The sequence below is a fragment of the Citrus sinensis genome, chromosome 6, assembly GCF_022201045.2.
Source record: "Citrus sinensis cultivar Valencia sweet orange chromosome 6, DVS_A1.0, whole genome shotgun sequence".
Taxonomy (NCBI): Eukaryota; Viridiplantae; Streptophyta; class Magnoliopsida; order Sapindales; family Rutaceae; genus Citrus; species Citrus sinensis.
Window position 1 is genome coordinate 11,886,509 of NC_068561.1, and position 18,560 is coordinate 11,905,068.

An 18,560-nucleotide genomic window follows, 5' to 3' on the forward strand; every position below is an offset into this window, starting at 1 on the left:
GATTCATTTATTCGTTTTGTCACCCCTAAATGCACCGTCAACCTCTTGCTAAAACTACAGGAACGAATGAGCTTTGAGAGCTGTTGTTAATGGTCACGTAACAAGTGTTTTTGGGTGTGTTCTTTGGGATCTTGCTAGCGTGCATCAGTCATACGGTGGTGCAGCCGCCACAAAATTTTCATTGTTGATGATATATTTTCAACGTGTGATAAAAAATTACAATGAAAAAATTGTTACGAATAACAGGAAATTGAGTACTTCAGTGAAGCAAGTTCACTTATGAACAAAAGCAGTTTTCTACAAACTATTTTAACGCGCTTTTAGAATTAAGTTCTACCTAAGCTAACACATACAAAGGATTGATACCGAAAAATGACCAAATAATTAGCAAGCCCAATAAATTTACAAGTTCATGACATGCAGACATGGTGGATCTAAACTTACATGAGGCAACTTAGATAGATTTTAGCTATGTAATTCTAGCTACAACAAAGAATAAGACCAGAGAATGGGAAAAGAAAAGGGAATTTTTTGCTTGTACAAGAACTAGAACTATCGAGCACTTGGTCGAACAATGGACTCGTCTAATGACAGGAAGTTCTCAGTACCACCAAAGGAACCCATGTTGAGAGAAGAATGAAGGGAATTCCTAGACATATCATCTGAGTTACCATCTCTGGCTGCTGCAGCTTCCCTTTCAATCACGATAGCATCTTGGATGTCCTTGAGAACTTCTGATATTGATGGTCTCATATGTCCGTGAGGCAGAACACACATCAAAGCTTTTTCCGCTATCTTCCACATTGACTGGATGTCGTATTCATCTAGTAGAGATGGATCAATGATTCCTTGAATGTCACCAGTCTCGATGTGTAGCTTTGCCTGCGATACAATGATTGAAGACAATTAACGTGCGATAGCAAAGCTTGTACAAGAAAAACAACAAAGTTTTTAGCAAAAGGCAAAAGAGTTGAGAACTATCAACAGCAACATCAGAGGACTAGCAAAAAGGTCTTTTTCCCAATACTCTTTCCACACGACTATCAGCAAAAATAACATTCATATGCTTTTCCAGAGCTAATTATTCAGCTTCAAACTTCAAGGAGATAAAACTTTGTAGTCATGAAATTTCTATAATAAGGCTTCTCAAAATCAACTAACTAGACTTTACCCATTGGACTATGTTACGGCAATTGGCACCAAACTTTTCGTTGGATATAGCTTCCTGACCAGATATCAACTCAAGAAGAATGACACCAAAACTATAAACGTCACTCTTGTCCGTTAACTGCTGGGAGATGTAGTACCTGCATATCATGAGAAGAAAACATTATTAATATAAAGGGACCAATCATGTTATATGTACAGTATATGACCGTCAACCAATTCAGAACCCAAGGCTCTCCTTGTTTTTCAAGAATCATTATCAATCAGACAGGGTGTGATAATGGCCACAAACAGAAATTGCTGGGGCTAAAATGTTTTTAAGTTTCCATTTAATCAGAGGCCTCAGAACCAACCAAACATTCACTAGCAATCCACAAATACTTGTTTGTTTCTCTGGTCATACGTATGAATCTTGTCAAAATGCTAATAACCCCCAAACGAAATGTACTTACATTAACTATATAACAAAGCACAAGTAGTAGATATGTGGAAATCTCAATAATTATTGACATTTAACAGGATCTCAAGCAGAGTGTAAGTGGAAAAGGGCCTTACTCAGGATCTAGATATCCTACAGTGCCCCGTACTATGCTTGACACATGAGAGGCTCCATCCACTGCAAATTTTGATAGACCAAAATCCGAAACCTTTGCTCTCATGTGTTTGTCAAGAAGAATATTGCTGCTTTTTAAATCTCTATGGATAATGGCTGGAACACAGCCCATGTGAAGGTACTCAATTCCTGAATCGGCACAAAAAGACAATATTCAATACAATTATTCTGTAACAAGTGAGAGATTTCTCAGTAGAGAAGAATTTCATTGCTTGGCCCACAACAAATTGTTGGAAATTGTAGAAAAACAACCGTTAAATAGATGTAATTAGTAGTTGAGTATCAGTAGATAATGGTTAGAGTGATTAATAGTTGACTGTTAGTAGTTAGAATGATGTATATACATACGTTTAAACAGGGTAAAAAATAAGAAAGAAATAAAAGCTTTTTTTTTTTCCTTCACAAACCTTTCGCAGCATCTTCAGCAATTTCAAGGCGTTTGATCCAGTTAATTCTTTGCTCATGTGTCAATGTGCCTACCAAAATTAATTCACGGTTAATTCTTAAAACTTGTATCATCTTAATGCAAATACATGAACTCACCATAGAGATGTTCCTTCAGTGTTCCGTTATGCATGAACTCATAAACAAGCACGCTTCTCCCTTCTTCTTGACAATATCCAAGAAACTGCACTAAGTTCCTGTGATGTATCCTTGAAAGAAGAGTCACCTACATCCAATAGAACGATTGGTCAATTCACAAGATTTCAGATTCTAATCACTAGCTTGGTATTAAATCATCTAATACAACTATTCTTTCAGTTTCAAATTTGTCATGTTTCTAATTTGTTAAAAATATTTCCACCAGTAGCAATTATATCAGGGCAATTTATTTCCTTCAATTAATTTGCAGCATATTTAAATTTGTCATGTTTTAACAACATGACAAACTTCTAGTCTTAGTTTATTAGAAAAATGCAGGTAATCAACTACAATAATCATTGCCGTTAATTAGAAAGAAAAAGCTGAGCATCAATATGAATAGCAAAATTCAGACTAAAGGATGGGTTAATAATGTGAAAAGTTACCTCATTAGTAAATTCTCGCTTTCCCTGATAGGAATTGCTGGTCAGAACTTTGACTGCAATTTCCTTTCCATCTTTGAGTTTCCCATAATAAACGACTCCAAATCCCCCAGAGCCAATTTTCTTCTCAAGCATTTTTGTAGCATCTTCAATATCAGATAATGTGAAGCAATGTGCAGCCTCTGCTGGAGCATCATTCAAGGAAGAAACTGGCCTTTGTACTGGCAGAGAATGCCGATGTTGTTCTAAGAAAATTAGAAAATATTAAACATGTTAAGCCAGCTGAGATATCCAATGGATCAGACATGAACTTCCAACTTGATCCAAATGATACCTTTATCATAATTGTTTTTCTTCCCTTTGTGCATGAATAGGCAAGATACAACAGTAGCCAATAGCAGAACAGCAGCTCCAACTGATGAACCAATAATAATATTAAGGTGCTTAGCTCCTCTTCCCCCTTCATGAAGATTAATGTTTCCAGCGTAGCTGTTGAGGAACAAAAAGCAAAAGCAACAGACTTAGAAGCACTGAATTTTCATTGTAAAAACTGAGGGATGATGAGAGAGTTCAAAAAAGACAGTATTGGACAGGCCAAAAGGTGAATAATTGTAAATACGATGGATCACACCAAATCTAAAGCGCAGTAGGTGTTAAGCACTTAAACAGATGGCAACCAATTATTGAAATGTGCCGAAATGTGAAAAATAAAGTATATCTATTAAACTGAGCTATTTCAAGATAACAGTGAGTTCATCACAGCCTCCATAATTATTTTTGTTGGCTTGTCGCCATCCATATATTTCAGTAGCTGAAACCACGTAACATTAGCAATATCGATAATGAATGTATAACCTTTTTTAAACGATTCAAAAACTTCCGATTGCGTTTCCAACAGGAGCTGAGACAGTATTCATAAAAACCGAAAGGCATAAAAGTAAAACTAAAGTAAAACAATTTAGTAGTTTCCCTTGATTAAGGTTTACAGATATGCTGAGTTGCTGACGATGGACTGGCGTTCAATCCGTCTTGGGTGTGTTCATAATTGTTTGCCAAGCGGAAAATAAGCATGCCAACAATTTCATACTAAATTTTAACAATCATCTTATCAATTTTAGCTTCTCAATTTGAAACCCATACTCACTTCAAAACCACGTTTTTGCTGAGAAGACTGGATGGGACTGTTCCCGATAACATATTATTTTGCACATACCTGCAACCAGCAAATGCATCAAGTACATGCAATTGTTTCCTTGGATGCAACATGGAAAACATCCTTTTATTTATAAATAAAAGCAAGGAATGAAAAAGATCAAATGGTAAAAATCATTTTAAGAAAATTATTGTGCCATCACCTTCTAATAAAAAAATAAAAGATATTAAAACTTCCAGCAGAATGTCCTTAAAATAGTAAATGGCTAATATCCAAGTTCTGATAACTTACAATTCCCTCAAATTTGGTAGGTTCATCAAAGAGGAAGGCAGCGGACCCGTCAACTGATTGTCTTCGAGATGACTGTATCAGGGAAGATCTTAGTTAATAATTAGCTAATAATTTGATAAGTTTCATTATTAAGAGAATAAGTCATCAGGATTGTACATTATCCTCAAATCTGGGCAACCACTAAAATCAGGTATCGGACCAGTCAGTGAATTCCCATCAAACCACCTGTGAACCATTAGACAATGAATTATGATAACATAAGGGGCTCCAATTTTTATAAAACAATATTCAAATATGTAATTTATCTGAATTTTGAAACTTACAATTCAACTAAGCTGCTCAATTTTGTCAAGTCTGAAGGGATATTCCCAGTCAAATTCTTGCTAGATAAGTGGCTGAGCAACGCAAAAGAAATTGTGACATTTTAATATTTCTTTCAGATATGGTAGTAGAGTATAACACCATAAGCCTGTTAAACGCATAACATGAAACATCAGAAGGAAGAAATATTTACATCACAGTTATACTTGGTTGTGGATCTGAGTTACACTGCAACCACGACCATGGAACTGGCAGGCATGGGTCGCCACCTTCTTGAGCCCAATCAGCTGATGAGTAAAGTGAAATTACACTCACAATAGCTACTCCTACAACTCAAACAAACCTATGGTGAGAGGTAGTGTGATTGGAGCTTCTAAGGTTCGCCATTAAATTACAGTTCACGGCAAGATTAAAAGAATGTGGGGAAAAGAAAAGTATTCATGGGAAAGTGTTTGCCTTCCAATAGCATTTTCTTCTTCTTCTTCTTTTCTTTTTTTTTTTTTAATTAAAAAATAGTAACACTTGTAGCTAAAAACACAATTATAAACACCGCGACTTCAGAATAAGGCGAACATTCCAACAACCTACTGTCACTCGAAGGAGACAAACTACACTTACCATCTATGGAGCCATCATTACGCTCCAGATACTTGTTTATCTCCATAGCATTCAAGAGTGGACCCCTGGAAGAATCATAAGTTTTCCCAAATTTAAACGATAATACAAAGGGTAGGGATAGGTTTGTATATCCCGGCTCATAGACTCGATATTTTCCTTGAGCATTTTCTTGGATATTCACAATAGCTTTGCTTACATCAGGCTGACCAGGGAGCACTAGCCTAAATTTTCTCGACTCATCTGGATCCAGATCTTCAATTTCTGCAAAATAGGTGACAGCCCAACCAAAACCGGGAAAACCATCCAAATTTAACCTGTAAGTTAATGATCCATTTGTACCAACTACAGCAGTCTGCATCACCTTTTGAGGTGGCAATTCGTCACTTCTAAGGTCAATTGGCAATTTGGTTGACACTTTCTCTGTGCCAGCAGCAACATCAACAAGATAATTTGCTTTCTTCAAAGAGTCAGATTCCCATATTCTATCAAATGGGTCATCAGGATACCTGCAATTACACAAAACATAACTTTGTATGTTCTCCCTTTTCATGGACAAAATTTGCTTGCTATGACAGGAGTTTACAAAATATGACAGCCTTCTTAGTTAAACTTTTTAAATCATGAAAGTTGTTGTTGGATAAAGGGCAGCTTAAATAACATTATTTTTTCTTTCTATTAGTTGATTTCTACATCTAATGGCCCATAATTTAATCAAGCATTCAGATAAAAGCACGCTCAAAGGATCAGAATTCAGACAGTGTATTATTCTTAACCAGATCCAATTAGCATACCTAACTGGAGCTTCACTATCTGCACCAAAATTAATTCTTGCAGATACACTGAGGTAATAGCGATCTTCAAATGGTGTGAGGTAAACTGAACCATTGAATTGCCGGAGCTCAAGGGTAGAAATGAATGGCTGCCCAGTTGTAGCATTTGATAAACACACGTCAATTTTAGGACTTGAAGCCAAAAATATTAGTTCTCGCACCTCTATAGTAGCAGCATCCGAAATGACAATAGTAGACCAATGAGTAGGTCCAAGGGAAATGTCAAATTTAGGATAAACATTATTGTTGTCAAAATTACCGTACAAGAATGTTGCTCGTATGAGATACCTTGTCCTTGTTATGACATCCAGCTTGTAACAGTACTTCCTAGAATCAGCAGGAAAATGTCTGAGTGTCATATATTGCTTCCTAGTCTCATTTGCAACAGATATATTACTTATTTCTCCATAAATAAGATGATCATCAGCAATCCACTGAAGTCCAATTTCATCAGTGAAATTTTCGTTAGCCCCACAGTTCAAACTCACAAAACCTGCATCACATATGCAATGTGTTAGCACTACTAGTATAGAATAACTGGATACATTTCAAATTTTAAGTTTTAAACACAATGAAATTCTATTAAAAAAGCAGACTTTGCCAACCACATTCCTGAATTACACACACCACCAGTGTAAAATTGAATAATACTTTACGAGAAGTGAGAACTAAAAGAGACCACACCAGTGTAATATTGAATCATGGTTTACGAGAAGTGAGAATCAAATGAGACCATTTACATCCTTAGAAACCTCGTTCCTACAACAACACAACCTACGGAACACCTTCCTTATTATTAATTTGACGTTAGAAAGAGCGGATTACATCTCCATGATCAATGTAGGCAAAAAAAAAAAGGATATAATAGTTAAAATACATTAACCCTGGTAAATATATGAAAGGGATCATCTTCAATTATTAGTCAATGATTGAAACAAATTAGTTAAAAGATTTCAGCCACTTTCGAAAATATGAATTATTTTCTTGACCTTTCATGTTTTAATGCCTCTCCAAGAAACATCAATCAAGCTCCATGGAAAGAACTTAGATGGGTCATAAGGATCACCTAACATCAGTTAAATTTGAAGGAAAATACGAATTCCAAAACGCATTTTGTGGCTGCAAGATTTTGCCCTGCCTTCATCTTAAGCCTAATGAAATCACATCTTCACGAGCAAGAGACAATTGGAAAGGAATGGGATTGGAATTAAAATTCCATCAGCAATGCTTGCCATTCTACTGAATCATTAAAAAGCCTAAAACCATGTAATTATGAACTAAAATAACATATGTGAGTAACAATACGATTAAGCAAAAATTTAAAGGGTCGTGCTTCTGATAAAATTTAAATAAGCTTTGTCTAAGAGAAGGTTAAATCAAGTCATGCAGCGGCAGCAAACTTTAATAATTTAAGAGGATCATACTTCTGGGTTTGTTTTGGCTTCTTTCATTCGTTTTCCAATGTTAATTGCACATAGCAGTGAATGGCTGGAGCAAGATAAAGTAAAAACCAAATAAAACTTATAAAAACCCTCCATGTTTCTTGTCAAAAAAAGATTAAACAAAATGGACCAACAAGATTAGTCCTGGTCATGGTGCCAGCATCATTAAACACAAACAAAATCAGTCATCCCTTCCAAAACAAAAGGAGGCAAATTTCCCACATAATAAGAAAAAAAGGAAAGGACTTTATGATAACAGCATAAAAGAATTTTTTTTTTTTTTAAAGCAACTGAAAAACTTGAGAACACTGAACACGAACATGAATATGAACAAGTAAGCATTTAATACAGAGAGAGATATGGAGACACCCACCTGGCATCTGAGCAGAGGAGGAGTCCAAGAGAAGAAGAATAAGAACAGATGCTACTGAAAACGGCAGAAGAAGCCTTCTTCTTCTCTCCATTTCTTCTGTGAAGTGATAATATTGAAACCAAAAAGAAAATTGAAACTGAAAAAAAGAACCAAACCACCCCCTCCCCTCCCCCAAAAAAAAAGAAGCAAAAAGAAACGGAGCAACTCTTTGTACAGAGATAAAGTAGCCGCTACCCAGCCAGCCAGCCAGCCACTGGCCACTGATCAAACTATGTTATTAATAATAATACGTAATATTCTTTTACAACGTCGATGATTTGCAGAGATGAAAGTGAGTACATTTCATATAAATTAATGGAGTTTTCGTTAAGTAAAGAGTTAATAGAGTGTGTGTTATGTATTAAAACCAACTTTTTTGTTGGGGAGTGAGACTGTGACTACTGGAGAGGAGGGCCCACAAAAAGTTGTGATGGCGAAGCTGGGACCTCGGAGTTGATCAAAAGTTGATCAGAGGGCAGAGAGGAGTCAGAAATTCGGGGCTCCATGATGAATCAGAGGATAAGTTTTGGTAGTGGGAAGTGTGGAATGGATCCCACCACTTTAGCTTTTTGAGCGTTTGAGCTTCTGCGATTTCACATCACGCCCTGATCTGATCTCTCTCTCTCTCTCTCTCTCTCATTCGCTTTTGTTGCGTTGTGCGCTGTTTGTTTGTCGTTTTTGAGACGATTCTTTCTATCTTTAATTAATCTCAGACCATAACACACATACATCACATTCCCCATTGATTATTACCTTCATGTTCTCACCTGAATACTGTTGTTGTTCACGCGCGACGAGGAGCGAGTACGCCACACGCTCACTGAAGTAGTGTTAAAAAAAACTGTGTATTGTGTGACTTGTATGATTTATAATTTTTTTAGTACATAATTTTTCAGTATATCGATTACATTATAATTCGTCCTAAAAATTAAATTGTACTTCAACGAAAACGGGTCTTTTTTTTTTTATGTAAGCTCTTTGTCTTATTAGGAAAGAAAATCTTAAAGATGATAAAATGTTGAATAAAATTGATGATATTATTTTAATATTTATAGACCTTTTTTTCTTGTATTAACAGAATTTGGATGGTAACGATGTATTTGAGATAAGTTATTGAGGTTTTTCTTTTATATATTTACTAAATATTTATAATCATAAATTTATTAAAACTTCTTTAGATAGTTTTATTATGATGTAGTTTGAATATCTGTACTTAAAAGGAGCTGCATAAGTCTCTAAATAAACGAAAATATCTTTCCGAAACTATTTAATCCTATTAAATTACTCGCTAAATCTACTTTTTGTATTTAGGGGTGAATTATTTACATTAAATTTTAAATTGTTATTTTTTTAATCAAGATTAATCTCCTTTTTATCATAGTTATTGAGCTTAAATCCTTATTTTCTTGAGAATCAAACACCTCAAGATCTTAATATTAATTCCAATAACGCAGTCAAGAATATGAACAAAGTCATATCAAAATCAGATAACAAAGACACGAAATTTATATATATTTTCATTTATTAAAAAATCATTACAAACCCTCCATTTTATTAATTTATATAATTGACCACATTTAATTGGTAAATTGACATATTTATACTAAAAGGACAGAAACATCCTTATTAATAATTTGTTATTAAAATCAAAGGGTAATATTTAAATAAAATTGAAAAAAAAAAGTAAAATATCGATTATCTCGGTATTTGATCGAGTCTTCTTTAACGAACCTCAAGGACATGCTTGTATTAGTTACTTTTCAAACGGAGACGAAGCTTGTCATTTTCAAGTTGTTACACGCGCTTGTATAGGTGGTGGAAGCACTTCTTTCTACTGTTGTCAGTATTATTTTCCCTATTAAGCCCTTGTATTTTCTCATATTTACTGTTATAGACCTGATATTCTCCCTGTCGTAAATATTTGCCCACTTTTACACGTAGACTCCAATTTGTTGACATATTATTTTGTTGTTGAACTTGAATGATACAATTCAAATGATTGTAGCATCCCAAATTATCTGCTATGGAATATCTTATCAGCCACTCGAATATAAAAGCAAAACCCGACAAAAAGCAAAAAAGAGAAGATAAAAGTAGAAGCATTTCTGTTATTGTTTTGTTGAATAATTGACGAAATGAAATTTTTTTATACATATCAAATTTTTTATCTTAAAAATTATACTAAATAATGTAAAACTCATCAATTAATAGATGTGATAATCAAATTGATTCACTTAAATTTATAAAGAATTATCAATAACTCAATAAATAACACATCATTTAAGATAAAATTTGTGATAAAAAATTTGAAAATTCATCATTACTTTACTTTTTACTGCTCAAAAAGATGAAAGATTAAAACTTGAGAAACCTTTATTCTTTTTGTTTGTATTAGGTAAAAGTCTGTAGTCATGTTTTAATTTGGAATAATTTTGTTGTATGCTATAATTTTTTTTAATTAAGCAAAGATTAAATGGTTTTTAAGGAACATTAAATATAATATTACTAGAAAAGTTTGAAATTGTTTCATCTACAGATTTTCACAAGCTATTTTTAGTATTATAATTATGAATAAATTTTTATTGTGTATTCATCTTTTTAATTGATAACGCACAATATTCAATTTGAAACATATATTGACTTTACGATCCAATTGTGATACCCTTAGAGTACTGTACCTCACAACTTAGACACCATCTGATGGTCAGAAACTTAATAAAATCCAATCTATAGTACTTGGATGTTGATAATTTTGTTTATAGAAATATAATATTTTCAATTATTTTGGTTAACCAAATTAGACAACTATTTCATTTCATAACAAAACCAACAACTTATTTAACTCATTTCAATAATATAATCTTTTAGTCTACTAATTCAAAGCGGCTAAACTAGATTAATATGTCTATAATTTTACGTAATTTTAATGGCACAACAAGTAAAATTTTTGGTAAATATCTTTCTTATTTTTCTTGGTTTAGCCCCTAATAATTTTTACTAATAACCAACCTACTTATAATTGATTGTTAGTAATTTAATTCTATTGATAGTTGTAGTTTAGAAGCTATAATATCATAATCCTAAGCATGCTTATTCTCTTCAAATATAGGGGATGGAGAGCACAGCTACCCAGCGGACCAAAAAAATCCATGAATTTTAAATTATGGTACACTTCTAATGTCCTGACTAAAAATAAAAAAATTACAATATAATGATGACTAGTACAATATTTCAAAATTGAAGGGGTTGCAGGACAAAAGTTCTCTATCGTTAAGGGCAGGTTAAGTAAATAGAATCTCTCATTGGAAAAAAAAAACAAACAAACAAACAAACGTAATCAGAATCTGACATAGACTGACGAAATGAGAATTCAATGTAATGAGGAGAGAATCTCATGTGGCATGTATACAGAGTAAAATCTCTCCGAATGGGAATAATTTTCATATAATTATAATACATTTTTATCATAGTTTAGGTGAGTTATGAATAACAATAAAACTATTTTGTAATAAATTATATTTTTTAAATCTTATTTTATCAACTTGTTTCTATATAGTAATAATTTTATTATTTTACAAATATACTTGATTTTTTTTTTTTTCATTTTGCACAACTCAGACTCAAATATTTTTGGTCATTTGAGTTTGTTTATTAACTTTGGGTGGCATAGTTTATTTCCTAGAGGAAGATCAAAATGTATCACTTGCATTGGCTGATGATTACATGGCTTGTGCTATACAATCTACAGTATTTATAGAACTTATGTTAAGAGAAAAATTATTAAGAAATACTTCTAACATTGCATAAACACATATATTAATTTTTTTTTAAAACTATGTCTGTCTCTTTTATCAATATCTATGTGTTGGATTTAACATGCTCCATTAATTAATTATTAATGTAATGCATATACCTCTATATCACTTGCACTAAGAATAATTAAGTTAAAATAATAACTTTATAGTTACACCTCTATTAAATAATAACCTCTTTATAGTATTAAAATTAGTTTTAGTCCCAATATTATTACTATAAAGAGATTTTGTTATAGTACATGCAAAATTGAGTTGTCTACTTCTCCACTTAATTATTAGGAACCATTCATTTTAGACTGTCACGCACTTTGAAATTGAAATAAAATCTTCATAATTTTCCCATGAAGTTCTTTGAAATAATTTCCACTTTCCCATAATGTTATATTGATGTAGAAAAATATATTAGCTGGTTTTATCAACAATTGTGATTATGGTACATTAAAGGTATTATTTCTCACATATTATATATCAATTTTTTAATTATTTTTTAGAGTACCGCTATACATCCCAAATTTTTTATCCCAAGTAATTATCCCAAATAATACAATATTCATCAATTAGTTGATAAGATAATATAATTACTTCACTTAAATTTTATAAAAAATTATTAACCAATTAATGAATACCACATTATTTAGGATAGTTATTTAGAATAAAAAAATTAAAATGTTTATCATTACTCTAATTTTTAACCAACTAATAGTGTCAAGCTGTGGGTTATAGTATGCTAAGGATTCTGGATCCTTTATCAAAATTTCAAATATCTTTAAATTATCCAACTGTTTTTAGATTTCATAAAAAATTGACATAAAATTCCCTCTAAAAAGGAGTTACCAACGAATTTAAAATTTAGTCATCATAATTCATATGATACAATCCCTGCGGTGTTTGGAATTACAAACTAGAATTTAAAAGAAAAAAAAAATTGTAGAAAAAAAATATTTAAAAAATATATATTTTATAAAAGGCGCGCACGTGCGTTGCATTGACCGAGCTGTTGGAGATCAAAAGCTGTTGAGCATTGAAAACCCGTCAATTCTGCCCAATTGTGGGCCCACTTTTCAAGCCTCAACGAGGCTTTGAAGCTTTCTTATCAGCGGAATGTATTAAGACCGTGTTTGGCATGACGCATTAAACAGCATTATTAGTGGGCCCCACATTGGTTAAAGAGAACTTGTGACTTGTATTTAGCAAAATAAATGACACCCTCCACAGTCCACACCACACCCCGCGAACTTACGCAGGAACATGCATTCAATTCTTTTTAAAACCATTTTTTTGTTAACTAAAGTTATTTAATTTATTTATAATTATTTATTGAATTAATGCATTTGAATTATTTTATTTTTATATAATTAATAATATAAAATTTTAAATACTAATAAGTCTAAACTATATTATTTTTATAATAATTATATATGCAATATCATATATTGTATAACATTATGGAATTAGTAATGAAAATTAGTGGAGAATTCGATTTACGAATTTTTGTTAAAAAAAATATTTTGGTTTTGATTTTTGTCGTGTAACACTTTGACTCATATCGAAAAGTAATATGCCAAAGGAAAACTACCTAAAAGTTGTCAATCAAATAATCAGAAAAAAAAATTAATTTTTTACAAATTATGTCAATTTCCATTATATATAAACACAGGTTGAAGAGATTATTTTATACTATTATTAGGATTTAATTTTTCAACTTTAATTTTTATGTACCTCGGATTAAATGTGAACAAACTTGAAGTATTGATTAAAAAATAAATAATCTATTCATTATTATTAACAATCGTATGTAGTCAATTATTTAAAAACTCTTAAAAGCTTCAAACATAAAATCTTTTTTTGTCTGTTTTTGTTTTTAAAATGTCGTGGTTTGTCATTTTAGTTCACACACTTGCTTCGGGAAAGACCAAAAATGGTGGAGTTAGGTTTATGAAAAGGCCATTTCAAGTGGTTTTTAGTCCAAAAATAACGATGCTAAAAGTAAGAAGAAAAAAAAAAGTGTTATAAAACTCGCACAACTCAATTCCCTAAATTGACCAAACTTTGGCTCAATAGTAAGTCATAAGTGGGCACTGAAAAATTCACTTTGACTAATAATGCCATCTCAAGATTCTCAACTTTATAGATCTAATACAAGTTGGAAGAACTATGTGATTCAATATTGTCCTTGTAAAGAAATTAGTGTCACGGTTGGCACATAGAAGAAGAACCCACGCAGCTCTTAGTGTTTTGATCACTTTTTCAAACTTTGCAGCAACATCTTTCATTCTTTATGGGATTGTGTTTAAGGCCTAACCTTTATTTTATTTTTATCAAAAGTGGTAGCTTTGTCTCGACTTTTCAAAAAGGACACTTGTTTTCTCTTTCTTTTTTTTTTTTTTTTTTGATTGAATTTGCACAGTCGAATCCAACGCTACGGATAGGTTTCTACCGTGCTTGATAAGTCTATAATTAATTATTTATATAAATGGGCTTTTCTTAATGTGTAAGTTTAGGAGGGCACTAAACTTTGTTTGTTTTTTTTTTTTTTCTACGAAGAAATTTGAGATGCAAGAAAAGGACGGTGCTTTTTACAGCTAGCTTTCATGCAGATTTAGGCCTTCTCCAGATCCCTTCTAACAAAGGCAATCCCTATCTTACGTGCATGTAAGATACATTCCTCTCACATGAATAGTATATGTGTGGGACCCATACACTATTCATGTGAGAGAAATGTATCTTACATGCATGTAAGATAGAAGGACCCTCTAACAAATATTGGAAGTAGTGAAACTATTAGCACCCCTCCAAACTCCTCCATAACACCCCTCTTCTAAAAGAACCCCAAAAAAATTATATATAAATCACTCTACTTCTAACACCACCTACTTTAATTCCATAAGTAACCCTATGTATTATTTTTTTCCCAATAAACCATAAATAAACAAAATTATTTTATTATAAAACTTTTTCACCAATTTAATCTCAAGCTCTTGTTCGGTCATGAAATCAATTTTCAATATAGAATTCCTTCAACTTCTTTTGACTTTCAAGTGACCGTACAAAGCAAGTTACATAGACTTATACATAGAATTCATAATATTAAGGCAATGTTTGGTTGACTGGAGAGGAGGTGGGAAAGGAGGTGAATTTAAAATTTTTAATAATTTCTTTTGTTTGGTTGGAATAAGCTAATAAGAAATTAATTTCTACATAAATTTAATATAAGCTGTAATAAGGAATTCAGATTCTTCTTTAAAAGGTAGGAATTCTAATTCCCTAACTTAAAAATAACCAAATAGTCATCCATTTTCACAGTCGTTGCCATTGATTCAAATCAGTTGTTGCCATTATGGCTTGGTTATTTTTGCTTCGTTTGTTTATTGAACTAGTTTTGATTAATTAATTACAGCTGAGATTATTAAGAAATGGCACCAGGCAGAGCCAGAAAGAAGAAACTCGCATGAAGAAGCTAATAGGACTAGGAGAGTTTATTAAATTGCTACTTTTTTTTTTTTACTTGCATTTAGCAGTTTACTTATTTCATTCTTAAAATCAAAATAAAGTCTACATCGTAGTCGATTTTTTTCTTCCTGCATAGTGAATATATATTTAACTCAGTTCAATTGTTTTTGTTGGAATGGTTCATAGAAATGATGAGAGAAATGAATGCCAAATTCTGCATAATTGGTTTTTCTAAGAATTATTTTCCTGTATGTTTTTGGTTGTTTTCTCTTTTTTATGTTTCTAGATATTAAGTGGCTTGTAACTAAAAATGGAAATGATTATAATTGAATTATAGTGCAATGGAATTGAAAGCTGTGGATTGCCATTGAATTGGTAAGCTGGTAGTGGGATTTGGTTGACATCAACTTACTTCAACTTCTTTTCTTTTCAGGTACCTTACAAAGTTCAAGTTCGTATACAATCATTGAAAGGGATCACAAATACTTGGAGATATTGTAAAAATTTAGTGACTTCTCATATTTACTTTTAGAAATTAGTGGGCATTTCATTTGTGGCACCTTTAATAGTAAATTAATTTTTTACTTAGTTCCTGTGCTTTTTTAATTGTTTTTCCCCTGTTCAAGTAAACTTTTGCAATTATTATGCATATCCTGCAACTTTTAACCTTATTAATCTTATTGAGTACATATGTATGACCTTTTTTTTAAATTAAGACATGCAGGGGCGGATCTCAAGAGGAAATTTAAGGGGGGTTAAATTTAAACTTATAAATTTAAGGGGGGGCCAAATTTAATTGTACAGGGATCAGTGTATAAATTATTCATATTTATTCAAAAATTTTAAAATATTTTAAAACCCAGGGGGGGCCATGGCACCCTTTAGTCTTATAGAGCGTCTGCCCCTGAAGACATGGATAATTCTTTGTGCAGTCATGGACGATTTAGGCTTAGCTGAAACAGATAATATGAGAAAGAAGAAATTGATTGGGCTTTTTATCTGTTGTTTATATACCATGCAAGTATATTTTTATTTCTTGAAGTTTATGAAGAAAAAAATGAGAAAAAATCCTTAAGACGTGAAATGTATGTGCTTGACCTTTTAGTAAATAAGAAAATTGTTCATCAATTAGTTTATGAGTGATGCAACTTGCATAGCCCAACTTAGAGTGGATAAGCGTGCTTTTGCATATTTATGCACAAGGCTTGAAACAGTTGAGGGGTTAAAACCTTCAAGACAGTTTTTAGTAGATAAAAAAATAGGTATGTTTTTACACATAACAGCACATCATGTAAAAAATACAGTGATTATATTTAAATTTATGAGTTCGAGACAGTCCGTTAGCAAGTACTTTTCACGATGTTTTGTATTCGATTCTATGGCTTCATAGAGAGTTATTGAAGCAACTTAATCCAACTCCTGAAAACTCCACTGATGAGAGATGGAAATGATTTAAGGTACTTCTCCTATCCATATTTATTATGATTATATGTTTTTATTATATCAAAAATTTGGTGGTCACTAATTACTATTATTTTTTCTTGCATTGATGATAGAACTATTTAAGAGCACTAGATTGTACATACGTCGGGGTGAGGGTGCCTACAACTGATAAACTTAGATATCGAAATCGAAAGGGAGAGATTGACACTAATGTTTTGGGAGTATGCTCCCAAGACATGCAATTCATTTATGTTTTAACTGGGTGGAAGGGTCAGCAGCTAATGGTAGGGTTTTGCGTGACGCAATATGTAAAACAAATGGTTTAGATGCCCCAAATGGTAAGTCGTATACAAGAAATAAACAAATTCTAAAGTATAAACTTTTATTAATTGAAATCTGAATATTTATTTATGATATAGTTACTATTATTCAGTAGATGTTGGATATGCTAATTATCTGGGATTTTTTGCTCCTTATCATGGGCAATGGTATCAACTTAATGATTGGAAGGGAAACTATCAACCAACTAATTTACAAGAGTTTTTTTGACATGAAGCATTCAGCTGCTAGGAATGTTATTGAGAGGTGTTTTGGTGTTCTTGAAAATCAGTGGGCAATTTTAAGAAGTCTTTATTCTATCTTATCAAGACGTAGAATAGGTTTATCATGACTTGTTGCTTACTACATTATTTCATTAGGAGTGAGATGCCATGTGATCCTTTTGAGGAAGCATTTGATGCTGTAAATGATGTGGAATCACTTTGAGGTAGCGCAATAACTAATATAGAAACCTCAGAAGAGTGGAATACATGGAGGACACATTGTATAATCAATGGAGTGCAAGTAGGCAGACCACATGAAGACTCCTTGAAACAATTTGTTTTAATCAATGGATTGTAGATGTACTATTCATGTTTTTTAATTTGAGGATTTTGTTTTATTTGGGTAACTTTTGAGACTATTTAAAAACATTGGATTTGCTTTGGTTTCAAGTTTTTTTATAGTTATGTCTGCTGACTCTAACGAATATTGGTGAATTTATTATTATTGTTATCAAATAAATATGTAGCATTTCCCCCTAAAAAATTGGATTTACTTCAAGTTAAAAAAAAACTTGTGGTTGAGTTTGCTGACTCTAATGAATATTGGAGAATGTATTATTATTGTTATCAAATAAATCTGCAACCTGTGCATCTAAAAAATTAGATTTGCTTTAGTTTCATATAAATTTTTATATATCTAAATTAGCAATATAAAACTGGTAATTGTTGGTTCCTACTCCAAACAAAGATGAGATTTGCTTAAACTTGAAGCAACTACTATAAATTCGATTGATTGGAAAATCCAAAAGGGCTTGTTACACCTTTTTAACCTTGCAAATTTCCTTGCATACCTATTATATTAGTTTAACAGTGCATAAGAATTTTAGTCCAACAGAATCGTGACACCTCATCAATCAATACCACATCATCAGTCAATGCCACGTCATTAATCCGTCTATGTAAACAGTGTCGTGAATAGTAACGTAGACAGTACTGTACATGTGAACAATGTCATTTTTTTCTTTTATACTCCTCCTAAGGTTTTCGACCGTCCTGAGTTCAAAAGTGATGTCTGTTTTGCTTTCTGATCTCTCGTTCATTGTAAAATGACCATAATGTCCCTAAAATATATAAAATACTTAATTAAAATAAAATACACGTAATTAAATCACAAGAATTTTAAATACATAAAAATAAGGGTGTTAGTAAGACTTGAAGTGTAAAATGACAAATTTCTCCTTTATAAATATACATTTTCTAACACTCAACACACCCTCCAACCAGTTTATTACTAGTCCCTAGTAAATAAAGCGAAAACAAATTTCAAATCCAAAATGGTTTTTTTTTTTAAACAACATGGGGAATTCGATCAACTCTTCGTCCTAACACAGCTCTTACTGCATAATCAGATGCATCACACATGAGTTCAAATGGTAAG

General features: G+C 32.1%; 1 protein-coding gene across 3 annotated transcripts; it reads right to left on the reverse strand.

Annotated features, from left to right (window-relative positions):
• Nucleotides 1–240: 240 nt before the first annotated feature.
• On the reverse strand, nucleotides 241–8,367 carry LOC102623841 (probable LRR receptor-like serine/threonine-protein kinase At1g67720). Of its 3 annotated transcripts, XM_006480530.4 has the most exons (16): nucleotides 7,834–8,364; nucleotides 7,443–7,506; nucleotides 5,980–6,511; nucleotides 5,189–5,694; nucleotides 4,764–4,896; nucleotides 4,573–4,644; nucleotides 4,406–4,474; nucleotides 4,250–4,321; nucleotides 3,950–4,018; nucleotides 3,140–3,294; nucleotides 2,809–3,050; nucleotides 2,324–2,450; nucleotides 2,188–2,256; nucleotides 1,723–1,909; nucleotides 1,172–1,307; nucleotides 241–882 (listed from the first exon to the last, which is right to left on the reverse strand). In XM_006480530.4, the coding sequence occupies exons 3-16, from the start codon at nucleotides 6,375–6,377 to the stop codon at nucleotides 553–555; spliced, it is 2,565 nt and encodes an 854-aa protein (XP_006480593.1). In that variant the 5' UTR covers nucleotides 6,378–6,511; nucleotides 7,443–7,506; nucleotides 7,834–8,364; the 3' UTR covers nucleotides 241–552. The 3 variants fall into 3 exon arrangements, with proteins under 3 accessions (XP_006480593.1, XP_006480592.1, XP_024955610.1); XM_006480529.4 differs by lacking the exon at nucleotides 7,443–7,506 and having other exon boundaries at nucleotides 7,834–8,367; XM_025099842.2 differs by lacking the exons at nucleotides 7,443–7,506; nucleotides 7,834–8,364 and having other exon boundaries at nucleotides 5,980–6,107; nucleotides 6,307–6,321.
• Nucleotides 8,368–18,560: the final 10,193 nt, after the last annotated feature.